Genomic DNA, 19,072 nt, shown 5'->3' with positions numbered 1-19,072 from the left:
CTGTGACACCGAAATCGGCAGGTAACCTCCGCCTCCCACGTCTACGTAACCTCGTTGGAATTCTGCCTGACGCCTACAAACGCGCGCTGGCCCAACATAAGCGTTTGCAACTTCTCATCACTATTGCGACCAGCGAGCAACAAGGCACCTCAGCTGTCCTCCTGAATCCGGATATCGGCCGTCGTCTACCACCGCAAAGCTTGGAGTAATCGCATAGCCCGGAACAGCCGTACAACCCGCGCGCAGTGTTGGTAATACTCAGTTGGAGAAAATTGGTAGCGTTCACCTTCACCTCGTCTCGCCCCGGCCGTCTATGGCCAGTTGGACCCCTATCGCCTTCACTGTCTGTTGAACAATAGGTGAGTTTCTGTATCCCCGGCTAGTGAGGGTGAGCTCGCCTCCGTATATCATCCTCACCCACTGCCAGCCTCTCCTCTTCCACCAACCCTCTCCCTCCATCGCACCGGATCAACGAATAGTTCAAGCCATTGATCTATTCAGTCTTCCACATCAACATGGCTCATTCCCAGAGCCCATCTACTGCTACGGCATTCAACTCTCTACCCATAGAGGTGTGTATCTCTAACATCAATGTACGGGCAGACTCAAGTATACTGACGATCATCCGTAGCTCAACAAGGCCATCGCCCATGAACTTCACGACGACAAGGACATCGCGACGTACACGGCCATCTGTCGTGCTACCAACGATGCCATCGACGCCGACAACCTCTCCTTCTGGCGCGCAAAGTATCGCGAGAAGTACGACTTCAAGGCCGGAACTTCCAACCTCAACCTGCGTCGGGTATATCAGCGTCGCTCCCGACTATTCAGATGCGGCCTTCGTTACAAGTTCCACTATGGGACTCGTCAGGGGGAGAAGCAGGTCATCAACATGATCAAAGATATGATCATCGGTACGTCAGAGATTCCAGAACCAAACACAACTTTCACGTGCTAACGGATACAGAATCCTTTCAAGGAGTTACCGAAGTTGACGAGCATGGCCGTCTCCGCGGCAAGAACCACGCCCACATTGTCGACTTCATTCTCAAATCCCACATCCTCAACAACGATCGACGTGCCCCTGAGACCCAAAATGGCAAGATGCCGTATATAGATGATGGGCTTGCCGCCATCCGGCTCATGTGCTCGCAGTTCATCTTCAATTTGGAAGGCTTGCGACATGATGTCTTAGCTTTCGACGACTCACAGCACGCTGTCTACCTCTCATCTGACAAGGCCCAGCTCTTCACCGGAGATGATCAAAACAAGTTGAACCTCAGGTGGATGCTACACGCTATGAACTTCTTCCGCCACCACATGATGAACGAAGATGCCCAAACTTTGTTCGACAGGATCGATGAGCTAGACGTTACCCAGAAGCCTTCAGCATGGCGAGAACAACTCACTGACGGAGCCAAGCCTCTGAGCAGGTACTGGAAGGGCACCTACTCTTTCCTCGAGAACATTGAGGTTCAGAAGCTGCGCAAGCAAGGTCCAGGCCGGCAGGTCTTCATTGACAAGAACGTCGACGAGGGCAAGATCCAGGTAGATTTCGAATTGGGAATGGCCTTTACAAACCCTACTGATCACATGCAGTCTCTCGAGCTTGCTTTCGCGGAGGACAGTCGCCTACCCGATGGTCGCAAGCTCCCATGGCCACCCGTCTTCGAAGACCGCCTCCGCTCGCTTGGGAAGGACGCTGGAAAGCAGCAAGGCATCAAGACTCAGGGTCGGAGCGCAACCGCCAAGACAGCTACAGGGGGCAGCATTCAGTTTGAGGGTAAGGGCGAGGACCTCGAAGATGAATACAAGGCCCTCGGCTGGCTCAACCCGTTGCCCCCTCAAGGCGGTGTCCCCGGCTGGCAGCGCATCACCTTCATGAAGCACTTCACTGAGGACTACGACCACCCCAACGAGGACAATCTCTGGGCGTACGAAGGCGTTGTCTTGCCCGGTGGTCGCATCATCTTGGGCCGCTGGTGGTTTGCATCAGAGCCAGGTCGTAATGATGTAAGTACCACCTGCCCATGACATCTCATTCCTGCTTTCAATTGACATGTACTAACAAAAGCTAGACGGAGTACAACGGCCCCTTCATCCTCTGGGCGGTCGACGAACCTGACTTTGACGAAGACATCAGCGATAATGAGGGTGTTTGAACGGCAATACACATGCTGTCGGCGGCAACTCGGTTTTGGACGGCTATTCCACAACATATATCCCTTTGTATATCTTTCAGTCATCTGCCTTATCTTCCCTGCAAATTCTCTGGCGTTCGACTATATCCACATACCTACGGTAGCGGAGTCTTCAAGGCCTGGATGCCTGGACATTTCCCTTTGCTTTTGTTGATTTTGCATTACATATCACATAACCTCTTCATCTTAGCTTTTGAGAAGTTGGGAGTAGGACTGATGTCCTGATTCAAAAGTCTTGCTCAGCAGTCGTGTGCAAAAGTCTGTCTGCGTGACATCAATTCTGTGAATGTACTAACCCAAAAGTGAACATGCCGCAGCTAAGCTCGATCTTTGGTGACGACACATCACAAAGTCTCAACAAAAACGTGCGAACTAGAGAGCATGTACAAAGAGACCATTTTTCATTTCATATCTATCTTGATTTCATAAAGTCGTGTCGTGAATCATTCATGTGTGAGCCAGAAGACTCGATGTCGCATCAAACCAAAACACTTCTTCTCTTTCCCCCAAGCCCAAGAAAGTACTATCTCTACCCATTCATCCACTTGCCATACTCATGAATCGTCAAAGTCGCAAGAGACCAAAGCGGTTAAAGGAACGGAGTTGCCAAAAAGAACAATAACATTCACCTCCTCGCTTATCCAAGCTTTCTGAAAGACAGAACAAGAAAAGGTATGTAACAATACTTCTAGAATCCACCGCAGTACAAGTAACCAAGTCGGCCGTGTCGTGAATAACCATCGTAAGTAAACCAAAGAAAAAAGAAGCATCTAGTACCTCGCACCCATGGGCGGGGGCGGGACCGAGCTACCGTAGGGATTCGCATCGGCATAGGACGTAGGGTAGGATTGGTTCGCAGCTACAGGATATGCGTACGGATTAGCGGCTGCACCATTCATGTTGCCACCGAGGGCATTCATCCGGGCTTCCTTCTCGCGGCGTTCACGGAGCTTTCTCCTCTTGCGGCGGCGGGTCTCGAGTTCCTTGACGCTGTGGCGTTGCTCGTTCATCTCTTTCCATTCGGAGTAGGCGGATTTGATACCGAGGGCGGCGATACCCACGGCGGCGGCATCCTGGAGCATGTTCTTGGACTTGCGTTTGCGCGCTTCTTCGGCCGTCATTTCGCCCTCGCCAACGAGCTTGCGGCGGTTCTCCGAGGCAACCATGGAAGAGTAGACTCCGTGGGCGGCGTGGATGGTGGCCACAGTGGCTAGACCCGCAGTGAGGAGTTCCTTACCTCGTAGCTTCTTGCGCTTCTCTTCCATATCGGTGGACGACTCAGAATCCGCGCTAGAATCCCGTCGACCCCGATCCATTCCTCCATCCTGTGCTGCTAGAGCACCCGCTCCTGCCCCACCGGCGGCGGCTAGTCTGCGATCTGGGTTAGTCCTGGAAGGGGCTTCGGAATACTGGTCGTCCATACCGCGGCCTCGGCTGTACGAGCGGCGGTTGCCCCTACGTGATGGCACGTAGCTGTCAGAGCTGGAAGAGCGAGATCGATCCTTTCGAGCACGAGACTTGGAGCGCACACGGTCGTATAGAGCCTTGCCTGCTGCGAGCACAGCACCGGTACCAGCTACTTTGGCAATACCGTTGTTTCCTCTGTCGCTGGAGTTGGAGCGGGATCGGCCACGAGAGCGGGAGCGTCCGAAGATGGACCTGGACCTGGACCTGGCACGAGAACGGGAGCGAGACCTGGAGTCGTCACGGCCACGAGGAGCACGGGAGCGCGAGCGAGAGCCGTTGGCTAGGCGAGAAGCGACGAGACCACCGAGTGCTGATTCGGCGACGTGTCTCTTCTCGTGCTTGCCGGGGTCTCTGTCGATGAGACCGTCGATGCCGGCAGCACCAAGAGCGGCAGTAGCGACACGTTGGCCCTTAGCACCGGTCCATGGACCGGCCTCCTTGCGGCTGCGGAAGGCTTCAACGGCACCGGCGACGATGGCAGCTTTGGCGGCCTGCTCCCACTTCTCCGACTTGTGTCCTCCCCGGCTGCGGCTGCGCGAACGTGATCCGTAACGGCTGCTTCGGCGGTCGCGCTCGTCGTAGTACCCGTATCTGTCGCTATCATAGCCACGGTCGTCCCGACGAGGGCGGGAGCGTGATCGGTCACGACCGCCGCCAGTGACAGCGCCGATGATTCCGCCTAGGCCTGCTGACTCGCCGAAGTCCTTGACTTTGTCGACGATGGACTTGCGGCGCTGCATGTTGGGGCGCTCGGAGTACTCGGAACGGTCATCGTAGTCGCGATCACGTCGGCGGGGACGGTCATAGTAGTCGTCGTCGTAGCCACGGTTCACTGAGCGGGTGCGGCGGGGCGGCGCATACTCCTCGCGGTACTTGGTTTGCCTATACTCGGCACCGGGAGGGAAGTCGCGGGGAATTTCTTCGATGCTGTCCTCGCGCGCTGCGGGGCGGTAGACGAGATCTCGTGCCCCGCCTCCACGGCCGCCGCGCTCAATGTACGTGGTCTCGGTGACGTACTCGGGCTCCCGCGTACGGTGCCGCGGTGCGTAGCTGTACTCAGACATAGTGATGGTGGTGGTGGTGGTGCTCTATACCGCCGTGGGCAATTGTGGCTCTAGGGGTCCTGCAGCAGGAAGGGTCGTATCCAGTCCGGCACTCTGCGCAAGGCTGGGTTAGTGGGCGCGCGAGGGGTAAAAGAGAGCGGCGGCGTGTAAGCATACCGAGTAGTCGCTTTGTTCAGATAGAGTTTACTTGGCTACTAGCGCAAGTGAGAGGGTTGACGGGCTGTCGCAACGAAGAATAAGGTGCCTGCGAAGTGACGGGACAAAGTGGGTAGGGGAATGGGGTGTCGAGCGGCGCAGGGCACAGGCAGGCAGTGGTATTTAACAGGTTGTCGACTCGGAAGGGCCAGGGCTGATGACTGTCCGTTTGGCTTGGGTCCCAAGGATCTATCTCGGTGCAGGTGGGGTGGCGTAGATATTACCGTTTGCTTGAGGCTGGGGTGGGCAGCCGTCTTGAGGGCACAGAGCGTGCGAGTGATGTCATTGCCGCCTGCCGGGCAGCCAAGCCCCAAACTTCTGCCACCAGCTGCTGCGCCCAACGAGAAGACGCCTGTCCAACCCGGCTAGGTCTCATGATTTGCGCAGCTTTTCTGACCGGCATCCCTCACCGACGCACAATTTGGGGGTCTTTTCGCTGCGAACATGTTCGACGTGCTGCTCGACATAGCCCCTCTCCGGCCGCCTCCGGAACCTGACCGGTGCCTCACTTCTGTCCATCTTACGTTGCGACGCCCCCAACGACAGCTTCAGTGAGGTAATGCTTATTCTGCCCATCTGCATGGCGGCGTCTTTCAACTCCACATGTCTCGCTGCGTCTCAGTCGTTCTTCCAAGTTTCGGTGCTGCACCTGGCCAGCTCGGCAGCATTCAGGCTCGATGACGAAGCCCGGTGCCATTGTGTGTAGGGGTACTATGTACAGAACGCCACGTGAGTCAGCTGTCATTGGCCGACAACCGTGGCAGGCACATGGAACTCCAGCGAACATGCGAGGATACACCTGTCAATCCGTGGGCTGACACCTGAACATTGGCCCGAACTATGGAAAAACCGGGTACGGCCTGTCAGTTGTCAAAAAGATGCCCAACTACATACTTTTCTTCCTTGAATTTTATCACGTAAATGACGATGTTTGTTCACGATATGCTATCTTTAGTCGCTACGATCTGCCTAGGTGAGGCGAGTTTCTTGACATCGTACTAGCTGCATTGTTTCACACCAGTGCGACAACCTTTCCAATCGTCTTCTCGATATTTGAAACGTCCATCTCTGCATCATCGTTGAACGTATAGTAAACTGTATACACCTCATTTTCCGAAGGTCAAACCTGTCATCGTATCCGAGTCACGTCATCAGTCTAAGCTGCTCGCCGCCGCCAGCCCATGTTCTGCTCTGTCCCTCTGCCTCTTGCGCGAACGTCTTGACATGTACCCACCCTGATCAATCCAACCCTTATATCTCTCATTGCGCTGCCTCTTGTTGTCTACAGTCATCGAAGCCGTCCTATTCCCCATCTCTCGCTCCGAGTCTTTCGTAAACTCTTGCAACGCAGATATGATACCGAAGTACGCCTTGCTGCTCCCAGCTACGAGCGTCCACTTCTTAGTTCCGGGCTCGCTGAGCTGAGTGTAACCGCGCGGATCATGATGAACTCTTCTCTATCGTTGCGGCGGCCCAAGGCGGCGGCTGCGGGGATGGAAGAGGAGCGGTCAAACATGTGGCGGCAGATGAGGATGGAAAAGCCATGGTTGTTGGGGTAGGCTGGTTGGTACATGTCGATGATGTATCCTGTTGCGTAGTCAGTATTACAGAGTCTGCTACAGTGCCTTCTGGCAGCGGAAAAGTGGGAAGTGGCATACCAAGGACGCTTTGCTTGAGCTCGCGCTGCAGTTGCAGGTCCTCGAGACGGCTCATCTCTTGCATCGCCCTGTGGTTGGCCATGAGTGCGATTTGTTGCTGATGTGGAATGAAAGGCGTGGGGATCAAAGGTGAGCGAAGGTGGTGGTACGTAGGCGCCAGGGAAGCGTCAGTATGCTGAAGTGGAAAGCGCAAGTGTGCCACGTGGTGGGCAGCCGCCTTCACCTCCTGCTTTTGTTATGGTGAGTAAATCGAGTACTTACAGACAATATTCTCGCAGTGCGCGACGGTGGTATCCTGTAGCAAAGTAGATGATAGTTGATAATCAGCACAACACGGGCCGAGGCCTTGACTTTGACACTTTGACTCAAACTTCAATACAATGCGTATACAACCCATCCAGAATTGACCTCCGATGTGACCTTGACGTTTCTCAGTGACTTTTGCTCTTCTATACTGCGTGGTCTGGTGAGTTTTAGTCTCAAGTCCATGATGTCTACCCCGATCGTCTTATTCTCCTTGAGATAAGTCTGCAATGATACCATGGACTCGCTGGACTCTCGACAGTCCTCGTTTCTTGTCTTTGTACTTTGATCAAACCACACATCGCAAAAGGAACTGCAGACTCGTTACCATCACTAATTGCGATGGTTTCGATCATGCAACTTACCAAACAAACCCTCCCCTGGGGTAAGGGTTAGCTGCTACAGAGTTACATGGAGGCATAGGGCAAGGCTTGTCGCTTTCTGCGCCTACAAGAAGAACCATCACGATAGCTGTCCCGGATGCAAGCCGTGAAGTTGATGTAATCGCTGCTGACCTCATATTCGCCTTGCAAAATTCGTAGTTGCCAAAAAAAAAAAACATCTTGCGAGCCAACACCGGTTTGAAATTTCCGCCGGTCGATCGTATCCAGCATATCGTAGTCGAACTCCGATGGAACTGGAAACTTGCGACCAAAGGCATCTTCAACAACGAATGGGTCTTGGAAATAAGTCCAGCCAGTATCCATTACTTTGTTTGAATCCCGGATTTCGAGAACAACGGCAAATATTTGCTGGGTTGAGGCACTGCATGGTGGTCGGTTAGTTGACAGCTCCACTAGTGTACATGAAGGGAACGGACATACAAGACTTTGTTCACCAACTGCCCCAAGTCCGCTAAGAATGATCTAACCTCGCCGAATATGAACTGATGCAGGCCAGTGATCAGTGTCTGAGTGTTACTCGCTACAATCCCTTGGCTTGATACGTCCTTGCCAACGTCTGCGAGAGTGTCTTGTGTGTCACGAATGCGCTCAGCGATTTGTGTACAGACTGCATCTGTCTCCTTCCTCATATCCTGCACCTGTCCCGCGACATGCCGTATCATGAGCATGTTGATGACCTTGCTGTAATATTGGAGGTTTCTCTGAAGTTGCACAACTTCTTCTTTATGACAGAACGTCCAGTCGAGCTTATCCATGGTACCTCTCAGAGCGTTGGATCGACTTGCGGGGCCTAGGGAAGAGTCGTATTTCTCGGTCTTCGCCCAGAACACTTCAAGTCGTTGGCGACAGTCCGTCGCAACGAACTTAATTATGTCAAGAAATGCTGAGGGGGCTGTGCTGCTGTCGAGTTGGTCCAGACCATCTAGGGCAGTCTTAAGTGCGTCGAGCTCCTTGACTAGTTCCGTCATAATCAAGCTTTGTTCGCAAGACCGCCAGCTCGGGAGGTGGTGCTGCAGCTGCAGGGAAAGCACCTCGCCACCACGTTCAGCCTTGCTGCAGGCCGACTCCTTGGGCACTAATAATCTACCACCTCATACAAAGAGAGAACTAAATAGGTGCTTTACCGACTACGTTGCCACAGTATCGTGTTAAACATTAGCTTGTATACTAATGCGGTCGGCAAAGCACCTGTTTAGTTTTTTAATGGATGAGGTGCTACGACATCGAGAACTGAAACGGAAAATGTCAATGGAGACGACTAATTTCGACCGAAATGTGCACTCGGCAACGCTGGCAACAACCGAGTCGTCGGATATGCTGGAGAGCGGACAACGATATAACAAGTTGAGGACCTTCGGTGGGAGCGAGGTGATTACTTGCGCGCGAGGAAAGCGCAGGTGTGCTGAAGCGAAAAGCGCAGGTGCGCTACGTGGTAAGACTGGAAGTCACGACTAGTGGTTCGCTCTCGAAATGATACCTATCAAAAAGGTACTGTATACTTGTTGATATTCCATACTGCGTAGGTCGCATGCGACACTACGTCTGTCACCCTCCAGTGTCGACATGTTTACTGGCAACATGCGAATGAATACTAGACAAATGAACTCCGTATCGATCTAGGCACTTACGAAGCCCCCGCCCGACCTCTATACAAAGTGGTGACTTATTCTCGAAGTTTTGCTCAAGCTCAAGTTGAAACGTCGCAAAGAATCTGCCGTCTACCATACCTCCTATAGAGACACTGGGACAGGATATAACACCGTCTATCTTGGCGATCTCTTCTAGAACAGGGTTATAGACTGGGACACAGTCTCTAAAAGAATCGAATCGGACGTTTCTTCGCATATTTCGCTCCATGACATTATAACAGACTGCATTGGATGGTCTGTTGTGGGCAAGTGGAAGTAGTGTAAGAGGCTGGAAAACGTTTGCGCTACTACTGCGGACGTTTTCAATGTTTGACAACAAGTCGCTAGCCTGATAGAGCTCTGCATCAAGGTTCGAGCTTTATGAGCCGCATTAGTCAAGTTTCACGAATGGACTGGGAATGCACTCACCATCCAAAACCCCCTCCGGGGCACGGGATGACCTCTGCCGACTCGCAACAAGGTATGGGCCATGCTGCCTGCTTAATGATCGAGCTGCTCACGATTATGAACATCGTGATGGCAGTTCCAGGCTGGAGACGTGAGGACTCGGTAATGATGTCAAGACGGTTCTGTTTCCTACACAGTTCGTAATTTCCCGCCTTCACCTCCATGGAACCCCCGCCAATTTTGAACCGGTGGCGAATGACGGTATCAATTAGGTCGTAATCGTACTCTGTAGGGATGGGAAATCTGACTCCGAAGGCATCTTCTACTTCCAAAGGCGCCTGGAAGAAGGTCCAGCGCCTGTCTACCGATATGATGTTCCGGATATCAAGCAGAATCTCGTAAATCTGCTGCGTTGAAGTACTGAACCGGACAGTCAGCTCAGGCTCAAATCATACTATATTATGGTACGTACAAGGTACTGCTGATGAGCTGGAGGAGACGAATTAAGTACGGTTTGATGTCACCAAAGACGAACTGATGTATGTCTTGCAGCAATGTTTGTACATCATTCAGCATGACTGCCTGGCTTGTATTTCCTTTTTTGATGTGCTCAAGAGCGGTCTGGGTATGATAGAGCTGTTCAGAAGTATGCGAAAAGTCGATCTCGGTTGTTGCACGTAAAATCTCCAGGCGCTCGAGACTATATTGGGCCAGATGTGGGCTGATAATACTGTGGCAGATATGGATGTCTCGTCGAAGTTGTTCGATCTGGTCTTTCTGGCCAAAATGCCAACCAAGCTTATCTGATGTAGTCCTTAAAGTAGATGCGTGTTTTGTGGATCCCATAGATCTTTCATACTTCTGTACTCTTGACAAGAATCCTTCGAGTCGTAGCCTGCAAGTCGTAGTAGCAGTCTTGATCGGGCTGATATGAGCGGATGCATTCATGTCGTTGTCGATATGACCAAGGTATTGTAATGACGTATCGAGTGCTTTGAGATCTCTGACCAGCTCCTGGTACTCCAACTCAGCCCTGCCTACAGACCGTAGGCAGCTGATGGTTTCTTTTACCAGTTTTCCAATAGTAATGAAGTCCCCAACAGCAAATCCGAACGACATGGTGGTTTTTGGTAGTGGAGGTGAACTCTGCTCATGTCGGCTTGTAATCATACATGCCGCTGCGTAATTTGTCAGCCCAAAGACAGTTTGATGCTGCCGTCGAGCTTCGCAATTCGGGCTGGGTGAATTAAGAAAGGGAGCGAGTAAGGCATTGGAGCGCTTCGAGACGGCAGATAGAAAGTGGTGGCAATTGCGAGATGATAAGCGCGAGTGACAAAGATGCAAGAGTTATATAATTCTCCATCCTTGTGTCACTCTCCCCGGCCTTCTAAAGTGGTCGAATGAAAATGGCGGAGAGGGTCATCCATGCAGTCCACTTGCAGCTAAGGAAGGCGTAAGCTTACGTGGAACTGCAGCTTAGTGGCTGCGCGACCCCTTCCAGTCTCGCCATTCGATTACCTGTTCGACCGTCAGCGTCATGTTTAGAGTCGAGTAACATTGAATAGCTCAGAACGAAAGAAGGGTCAGGATGCACCCTTTGGACCCCAAAAACGAAGACAATAAGACTGCAAACTAGAGCCCCGCGATTGGCTGCTTTGGTATTGGCTCATTCCAAGTGTTCGCAGTATCCACGTAGGTTATCAGTACGTGTGGCAATCAATTGATGATCTCCTACTCCGTCCCGATGCGTATGGTACAAGCATATATACACAGCGTAAGATTATTCTCAAACCTTGATCGCGTATCGCCTGGGCCTGTCGCTTTCGACGGTCTTCCCTGTCCTCTCCTTTGCCCACAACCTTACTCTTGACATGCGCTTTAGATTTGACTCCTCCCGCTTCCTCAGCATCTCCGACTCGAGCTCCTCTGGCGTGAGCTGGATAGATGATGCCTTCTTCTTCTGTATCTCGCGATTTGGCTTGGAAACGTTCTTGTGTAGTAGCTTCTCCACCTGCTCTCGTAGCGTCCTGGCAGCCTCCCTCGCGTCGCTGTGGTCTGATGCCCCATTGAGCCTCACAGCATCGCGAACTTCCCTTTCCCTATCCTTCTTGCCCCATGCTTCTAGGTCGGGTGTCTCAGGCCAGACGAATGGCTGCTCCAACTCTACTGTCATGTATTTCTTCGACTCCTCACGGAACCAATGCCGTTGTTGTTCGCGCGTATCGCGTACCGGCATCTGCTTGACGTATGATCGAATGTTGAAGCATTTGACGTTGTAGGCGTGGTAGAGGTAGTCGCGGAGGTCGTATTTGGAGAAGTCTAGCGGCACGAGGAAGCGGGCATGGTATGGGGAGAGTTCGGGTGTGCGAAGAAACGCGACTGTGAATTTGGGGCTGGATCATATCAGCCTTGAGCGTAAACGAGGCATCGCCGCGACCTACAGGTATATCTTCTTGCTGCCGAAGGCTATCAGCTTTTTTGTGATGGGCACGGCGTCCATGGTGGCGGGGCGACGAGGTCCGGACTCTCCAATTGCCGGCGGTCGCAAAGGTTCTCAGGTTCGATAGGGACTACTACAACGGTTTCGAGGATTGCAATGCGCGGCGATGTGCTATATTGACTTGTAATGGCTTTCGCGATGCTCAGAAAATGGATCGGAAGTCGCTCCGCAAACGCCGATGCCCGCCAAGCCTTTGTCACAACTCCGGTAGCATTGCCCACGACTTCTTCCACCGCTCCTGCTCGACACTTCGTCAATCTTTTGCCTGTCGCTTTACTTGACCACATGAATCTCGAAGTCAGATGGCATGCGCGATCCTTCATGTGTTGCTTAGCCGACCAGCAGCTCTGCGCAACACAATTCAACTACCTAGATATCAGAGGTTTATCTGCTTATTCTTGCCCGAAGCCTGTCTTTCGTGGATGCGCCTTCCCTGGGCTGTATGCGTGGCTTAAAGCTTCTGATGATGTGCTTAACCCCTTCTAGTAGGAGAGCTCTCTCTCTCTCTCTCTCTCTCTCTCTCTCTCTCTCATAGTAAGCCACCTTAGACGACAGTGTCTCCAAGTAGTAGACCCTCTCCCATACCCATACTAAGAGGGTCCCTGTCTCGTCATATTGTAGACCTCTTCCATCCCATACCTCCACTCGTTTCGTGCTCAACTTATACGACCTCTGTATTAATACAATTACTTCTTCGTCTTCATCAATCAAGCTTCCCACGTCATTGCACACGGTTTCTTCGGTAGTCTTGATACAGTGCGCTTTCGAAATTGCTCTACTATTGCGTTGCATTCAGACTCTTCTTGGGTCAGAGAGAAATGCATCAGAACAGCCTGGAGGCCTTCACTGGCATGATACCTACGGAACCTTATTACAAAGCTCATTTGGTATAACTCAGTTGTACTCACACACTTCCTCATCTTGCACTTTGCCTGAAGATAAGACGAGGTAGATGCGCTTTGATACTGTATACCCATGCGTACTAGCGCCACCGCGCGTTTGCTCTTTCCAATTCAGCGTCACCTCGACCTATCTCCGCAGCGATGAACACCACACCGTCAGTCCTTTCACCTCGACGTCGCTACTTCGAAACTGCTTCTGGTTCTCCACACAACAAAGTAGCCCCGGCCATGGACGGACAGGACACTGGCGCTCTGCCAAAGCCTAGGCCCAAGCCAAAGAGGTTCATTCCGGTGCCCCCGGAGTACCGTCACCTCACTCATGCTACAGAACGCGAGCTCATCGTCAACGACATCAAGGTCAATACTGGCTGCGAAGTCATTCCCAAATGGGACGCTGGGTATATCACTCAGTTCGCCATTGCTGGACAAGGTGCAGGCCTTGAGAAGGCCGTCCGATACATTAATCATTGGATCTCCAATGCGCACATCAAGTCCAAAAACTCATCATCATGGGCGAAGACGCCTGCTTTCGATCATAACAAATGGTACTACAACAACATTGAAGAGCGGGAGCGTCAGCGGAAGGACGAGTTCAGGGGTAAGGCGCCTGAGTTACCAAAAGGCGAGATGCCACTGGCGAGCATCATCGTGCGCTGGCCAGAGGATCTCCTCGATGAAGGCGTCACTCCTCGAGATATCTTTAACAACAAGCTAGAAGCGCTCAATGCCATCCGGACTCAGAACGAGGTGTACATAACGCTGCTTCCTACTCAGAACAACGTTTGGCAGATTGAGATACAGGGCAAGTCCACAATGTATCGAATACTTACAATACACACTAACGTTTACAGCCCGCGACATAGCGCGCATCGAAGCGGCCGAAGCGCATCTCATGACGATGATCGACAAAGTCAAAGCTGATGCTATGGGACTGCAGCATGTACTCAACATGATTCTTGATGACAAAGAGGGCTTGGAGGTTGTGCTAGAAGAGGCTGACGCATGGTGGCCGAACCTGTACGTGGATTGCGAGCGTGAACTGCAGACGATTGCTGACCTCTTTCGCTAAACATCAGTCAAGACCGAGTCATACCTCGCCTCCTCTCCAGCGGGATAATGGAAACCTCCGGCAGCTTCCGCGGTGAGATTATGCATTTCACGCAGCTCTCAAGGATCCAGCGTTCAATTCAACTGGCCCTTGAAGCTGTGCACCACACGAAAGGCGCATACGACATGGCTATCCGGCTAGGGTGCCTCGCTCTGAACTCAAGACATATCAAGGAGGATAAGATCGGCCAGAAGTTCGGGAAGGAGGTCTTCTTGAAGTCAATTAATGGACCTGTTGCACTTGAGATAAAGAAATGGTAAGTTTGGACCCTCCTGACGCCTAATCTGATGGCTGATAACATAGGCTCACTGATGACGCACTGGGCTCGCAAATTCTGGGAGCACTCTGCATGGCCGATGAATTCCTGGAGCCGACCAAGTCTTCTGCCTACTTCGGTTCCGTGCCAAAATCACTGCCAGAAACTCGTCCAATGTTCCGAGGAACGTGGGTCTTCACAGATCCCAACAGCTTTGTTACTCTACCGCGTGAGCCGGTAGCAGTGCACCATTCTGGGCGTCCTAAAGCACCCCTACAAGCCCCTGCTAGTACGACCACTCCACCAACAGCGCCACAGTTCGACCTCATCGTCGTTCAGGTCGACTGGACTGACGACGAAGAGGGCCTGTACGAAAAGACTACAACCCGGTTCTACAAACTCGAGCCGGGTTTTAAAGCACCCAGGAAGAACATGGACATCAACTTGCTAGAGCTTGGAGAGAGCCGAGGATGGCACTTTGCTCTTGAGTCCTTGGTTCCTGTGGCAGCGAAGAGCATCTCGCCTGTCATTACTGGCTTTGCTGATCGAGTCAAGATGAGACCTAATCACGATCACCGCTCCAACGAAAGCTTCGCTGAGTGGGAGCAGACACCGACCGTCAAGAAGCACCTCCGGAACGGCCGTTTGGAAACTATCTACTCTTTCGGCATCAAACAGACCTGTTACAAGGTTGAGGCTACTTCTATGTGGTACCCAGGACAAAGGCTTCCCGTCTGGGGTCTCTGCGTCCGCCATTCTGAATGGGCCACCCATCTTGCTGAACTTGAGCGTCTCCCTGTGGGTCGAAAGGCCGACTGGGGTCACACTGTGGCTACATTCCTGCCAGATGACGGACAGTCTTGCTACTCCAGCGCCGTCGAGGATGAAGACTTTGGAACGAGGAACCTCGATCTGAGCCCTAGCGTTGAAGCACCACCTCGCGATGGTATCCGCATCCTCATGGACAAGTTACTTCAGCTATCAGCCATCGTCAGCTCGGTCACAGACAGGGGAGGCGTCGCTATCTAAAGGACAGGAAAGACTGAACACCCTGAAGGCTACATTGACGTTAGGTCATCTACTTTGCATGTTTTCATCTTGATGTAGGCTGCAGACCTGAGGGCTTCATTCTCATATATTATGATGCCAATACCACAAGTACTTGGCACCAGTCTTGGGCCATGAACTTTCGTAGCTCTTTTTACAGACCCGCTTGGTGCTCCAGCCGTGCTTTTACTCGTGCCGCATGCGGCTTGTCCTATACTGGTTTTTGGTCTTCCGACATGGTGTTTGCTCATTGCTCGCAACACCTCAGCTGCCTTGTTCTTCGCCCTTTCCTTCCTGTGCGTTCATGACCTTGAGCCTGATAACCTCCTCCACGACTCTGACATTCTGCGCCTTGCCCTGCACAACACCCTCCAAGTCCTTCAAACTGTCGCCCAAATCCTTCACCTTGCGCTCATAGAAGTCTTTTGCACTGGCAATATCCTTTTCCACAAAGAAACCCGTGCCTACATCCACCAGCACGTGCTCATGATCCGTGAGTCTGCCCGGTACGTATAACGAAGATGTCAAGGGGACGAGCAGCGGTTTCGAGACGGTAGCTGGTGTAAGGCCTGTCGAGATGGAGTTCAGACAGTCGCGGAACTTGGATTGGGCGGTGCGCAGCGATTGGAACGAGTTGGAAAGGTGGGTGAGCTCGGCGTCGAGTTGGGTTTTTAGTTCCTGGAGGCGGGGGACGGGGAGGGATGTGATTTCGACTGCGAGGTAGAATTAGCACATTGCGCGATGATCTGATACTTGAATACCATTACTTTGACCAGGCTGTGCACCTTGAGCTTGAGCCATTTTGGTAACGCGTGGGCTGGTGCTGAGCTTCTTGGTGTTTGTGACGATGTAAACTTTACAAGGGGCAGGTTTTGGCGGGGCGGGTGCTTGCTGCTCGTGTGGGGTACGATAACGTGAGAGCGTGTCAAGCTCCCGAATGAGCTACATCCGTACAATCCTTCACACCACAGTCTGAACTTCCATGCCGAAGCCGGCCCCTGTCGTTCCTCGCCATTGGAGCAGAAGGCCGGATTTACGACCAACAAACTATGCGCGCTTCCGGATCCTGACGAAGACGGAATACCTGGACAAGAAGAAGGAGCTCAGCATACCTAAATTCGACTCCGATCAGCCCGCGCTCTTCAAAGAAGCCTTCCAGGATATACCTGCAATCGGGAAGTGGTTTAAGAAGGATGCCTTCCTGGACGTACCTTTGAAAAACAGGTTGGATAAACATAAGCCCAACACATTCGGATATCCGCAAGAGCTGAACACAGCGTACCTCGAGCAGTACGGCGATGCGATCGTGCCATTGGAGCTGACGCGCTCATCTCCCGAAAACACCCTCGGAAATGAAGCCTTTGAGCGCTTCGAGGCCCCTCTGGCTCTCCTATTACAACACATGAGTGCTGCGGAGGCGCAAGAAACGAGTTTGTACCTCGCGCAACACTCGCTAGCCGATCTTCCAGCGCCGCTGCAAAAAGACCTACCTACGCCATCGACATTCCTATCCCACCTCAACGCCCGCGGCGATATCTACGCATCGAGTCTCTGGATGGGCAGACCACCTACGCGCACCCCATTACATCGCGACCCGAACCCGAACCTCTTCGTACAACTGGCAGGCAAGAAAACGATCAGGATGATGGCGCCTGAGGTGGGTCGTATGGTGTTCGAGACTGTAAGGCAGCAGATACAGGGGCCTGGTGGAGATGCGAAAATGAGGGGAGAGGAGATGATGCAAGGTGCGGAGATGGAGGCTATGGAAACGGCGGTTTGGAATAAGGATGAAGGTCGAGGTATGGCTAGTGCGACGGGCTGGGAAACAACTTTGAGGAGTGGAGATGCGCTGTATATCCCTAATGGATGGTGGCATGCTGTTAGGGGTATAGGAAAAGGCGCAAATGCTTCGGTGGGTACAGTATGGAACTTGGCATGGGCATGTTTACTAACGGTTGTACAGGCCAACTGGTGGTTCCGCTGAATGAACTATCAACGAATCGCACGCCTTTCGACCCTGAGGGATAGACTACCAGCGTTCAGCCGTCACGACTTGACTTCGACCCTTACAGTGGCCTCTGTTCCGTCGATCCATGTTCCAATCGATCGCGTTCCAGGAACGATCTCCACCTCCCTCATGACCCGCTCCATACCCATCTCCACCTCGCTATCTTCAGAATCCCAGTCGTCATCTACGATGTCCGTCGCTGATTTTCGCACCGACATCCAATCGCCTGTCTCCCATACCAGTCTACACTTCATGGGTTTGACACCAAAGTGCTTCCCCACAATACCGAGAACCGTGTACGCCGTGCCACTCATCGGGATCTCCGTCTCGAATACCGTATCCGTGGACGTGGCAAGGTAAAACTTGATACAAAGCAACCGGGCAGCAAGCGAATTGGGATTTACAGCGTTGACAGAACGCTGAACATCCGGCTCGCCGTACTCCTCACATAGCCACTCGTATCGCGGATGACTCTTCAAGATCTGCTCTCGCAGATTCTCGGGCGCGAACTGCACTTCCTTGGCGATCATGGAGAGATAGTAAGACTCTGCGTTCAGCCGCTCTTTCTCGTTGATGGGACTGTGGTTCAGCGTCTTGAGCTGCCCGAGTCGTGCGAGCGTAAGCATGTATCCATCATCCGCTGTCAAGTTGCGTCCATCCGGTGCTTGCAAGGACTGATACAGCGGGTTTTGCGATACACGCAGGCTTTGGAGACCGGGGAAGACGTGTATGAGTTGTTCGACGAACGCCCATGTTGAAATTTCGTTGAATGAGAGGTCGACTTCTCGGACTGTGGTGGAGAAGACTGGTATCGATGCGCCGGAACTGGTTATCTCGGAGATTTTGTTCGATTTGAGGATGAGGCGGTGTAGGTTTGGGAGGGCCGTGATGCAGGCCAGTGAGGATAAAGAGGTGAGGTGATTGTCTTCGAGTGTTAGGTCGGTGATTGTGGGGTTGAGGGCGTGATCAGTGAGGCTTGTGTAGAGGTTACTGGATGCGGAGAAGGTTGTAACGGAGGGGAAGAGATGGGTTAAGAGAGCTAGGTCGGCCCAGGGAAGGAGGTTATCTTCTAGTTTCAAAGAGGTTATGCCTTTGAAGGCGTCAAGACAGCGGGCTCGCTCTGGTTCTGATACAGATGTATCGCGAAGACGTATGCCACTGCGCTTCTATTAGCATAGTCAAGAGAGAACTGAGTTTGAAGATTACTCACTCAACCCTCAAGCTCCTCAAACCAGGTAGTTGTTCACATATCGCAGCTACTTCTCTCCACTCCTCGAAGAGATTGCGACTCAGATCAAGTTCAATCGCTTTCGGACATGCCTCCTTAACATCACTCTTCTCTCCTCCTTTTAACCACTCCTCCCCCCGCGCTTCAGGTCTCTGCATACAGAGCCCATCCAAAATAATAATCTTCAACTCCCCCAACTGCGCCAACTGCCTCCTAATCTTATCGAACCCAATCTCCTCCGCGGGCTTCCCGTTAAACAGCACCGGCTTCTGTTTCTGCTGCACCGGTGGCTGGTGATTAAACACGACATGAACATCCGGATCCTGGAAGTCTTCATCTAAAGCTTCAGAGGCGTACTTCGACTTTAGGGCTTGGACAAAGGTGCGTGGCTGGTCTGGTTTGCGGGTTGGTCGGATGAAGGATGCTGATGTTGGGGACGGGTTTAGGCAGGTGAAGTATTGGATGCTTTGGTGCGTGCCTGAGTGCTTTCCTCGGGTGGGTTCGTCCCATTCTACGCCGAGCCAGAGGCCGGTTGTGCCTTGGATGGGACCGTGGTAGCGGATTGTGCAGAGGTGAGCGTCGTATGAGAGGCGCTTTCCTATGTAGATTTCTGTTGCCATGATTGACTCAGTATCCTATATTCCTTCTCTTTTACTTTCGCTGCTATGTCGCAATCTCCGAAACTAATGGTG

General features: G+C 52.4%; 9 protein-coding genes across 9 annotated transcripts; 3 read left to right on the top strand and 6 right to left on the bottom strand.

The window, feature by feature from the left end:
• Positions 1-515: 515 nt before the first annotated feature.
• Positions 516-2,165, top strand: BKA58DRAFT_414236 (uncharacterized protein; the record flags this gene model as incomplete). Its single annotated transcript, XM_046172473.1, has 5 exons — positions 516-572; positions 632-917; positions 971-1,551; positions 1,603-2,016; positions 2,082-2,165. The coding sequence occupies 5 exons, from the start codon at positions 516-518 to the stop codon at positions 2,163-2,165; spliced, it is 1,422 nt and encodes a 473-aa protein (XP_046021271.1).
• An 809-nt stretch (positions 2,166-2,974) lies between these two features.
• Positions 2,975-4,735, bottom strand: BKA58DRAFT_367994 (uncharacterized protein; the record flags this gene model as incomplete). The annotated part of the gene is made up of 1 exon (XM_046168930.1): positions 2,975-4,735. The coding sequence occupies one exon, from the start codon at positions 4,733-4,735 to the stop codon at positions 2,975-2,977; it is 1,761 nt and encodes a 586-aa protein (XP_046021270.1).
• Positions 4,736-6,015: 1,280 nt separating this feature from the next.
• On the bottom strand, positions 6,016-8,263 carry BKA58DRAFT_448594 (uncharacterized protein; the record flags this gene model as incomplete). The annotated part of the gene is made up of 4 exons (XM_046174284.1): positions 6,016-6,517; positions 6,589-6,817; positions 7,452-7,656; positions 7,716-8,263. 4 exons carry the CDS (start codon positions 8,261-8,263, stop codon positions 6,315-6,317), a joined length of 1,185 nt encoding a protein of 394 aa, XP_046021269.1. The 3' UTR covers positions 6,016-6,314.
• Positions 8,264-9,348: 1,085 nt separating this feature from the next.
• On the bottom strand, positions 9,349-10,450 carry BKA58DRAFT_322802 (uncharacterized protein; the record flags this gene model as incomplete). Its single annotated transcript, XM_046167878.1, has 2 exons — positions 9,349-9,751; positions 9,804-10,450. The coding sequence occupies 2 exons, from the start codon at positions 10,448-10,450 to the stop codon at positions 9,349-9,351; spliced, it is 1,050 nt and encodes a 349-aa protein (XP_046021268.1).
• Positions 10,451-11,117: 667 nt separating this feature from the next.
• Positions 11,118-11,831, bottom strand: BKA58DRAFT_323974 (mitochondrial ribosomal protein subunit L23; the record flags this gene model as incomplete). Its single annotated transcript, XM_046167937.1, has 2 exons — positions 11,118-11,724; positions 11,773-11,831. The coding sequence occupies 2 exons, from the start codon at positions 11,829-11,831 to the stop codon at positions 11,118-11,120; spliced, it is 666 nt and encodes a 221-aa protein (XP_046021267.1).
• A 126-nt stretch (positions 11,832-11,957) lies between these two features.
• On the top strand, positions 11,958-15,159 carry BKA58DRAFT_431931 (uncharacterized protein; the record flags this gene model as incomplete). The annotated part of the gene is made up of 6 exons (XM_046173109.1): positions 11,958-12,271; positions 12,453-12,587; positions 13,000-13,482; positions 13,535-13,750; positions 13,810-14,097; positions 14,145-15,159. The coding sequence occupies 6 exons, from the start codon at positions 11,958-11,960 to the stop codon at positions 15,124-15,126; spliced, it is 2,418 nt and encodes an 805-aa protein (XP_046021266.1). The 3' UTR covers positions 15,127-15,159.
• BKA58DRAFT_392265 (Prefoldin) lies at positions 15,160-16,008 on the bottom strand. The gene is made up of 2 exons (XM_046170991.1): positions 15,912-16,008; positions 15,160-15,857 (listed from the first exon to the last, which is right to left on the bottom strand). The coding sequence occupies exons 1-2, from the start codon at positions 15,943-15,945 to the stop codon at positions 15,409-15,411; spliced, it is 483 nt and encodes a 160-aa protein (XP_046021265.1). The 5' UTR covers positions 15,946-16,008; the 3' UTR covers positions 15,160-15,408.
• Positions 15,762-17,159, top strand: BKA58DRAFT_40494 (cupin-like domain-containing protein). Its single transcript, XM_046171880.1, has 2 exons — positions 15,762-17,056; positions 17,108-17,159. Exons 1-2 carry the CDS (start codon positions 16,127-16,129, stop codon positions 17,126-17,128), a joined length of 951 nt encoding a protein of 316 aa, XP_046021264.1. The 5' UTR covers positions 15,762-16,126; the 3' UTR covers positions 17,129-17,159.
• A 31-nt stretch (positions 17,160-17,190) lies between these two features.
• BKA58DRAFT_414229 (uncharacterized protein) lies at positions 17,191-19,000 on the bottom strand (the record flags this gene model as incomplete). Its single annotated transcript, XM_046172472.1, has 2 exons — positions 17,191-18,310; positions 18,363-19,000. The coding sequence occupies 2 exons, from the start codon at positions 18,998-19,000 to the stop codon at positions 17,191-17,193; spliced, it is 1,758 nt and encodes a 585-aa protein (XP_046021263.1).
• Positions 19,001-19,072: the final 72 nt, after the last annotated feature.

The sequence above is a fragment of the Alternaria rosae genome (genome assembly GCF_020736505.1).
Source record: "Alternaria rosae strain MPI-PUGE-AT-0040 chromosome Unknown BKA58scaffold_10, whole genome shotgun sequence".
In the NCBI taxonomy this organism is placed as follows: Eukaryota; Fungi; Ascomycota; class Dothideomycetes; order Pleosporales; family Pleosporaceae; genus Alternaria; species Alternaria rosae.
This window is presented reverse-complemented; position numbering and strand designations above follow the sequence as displayed.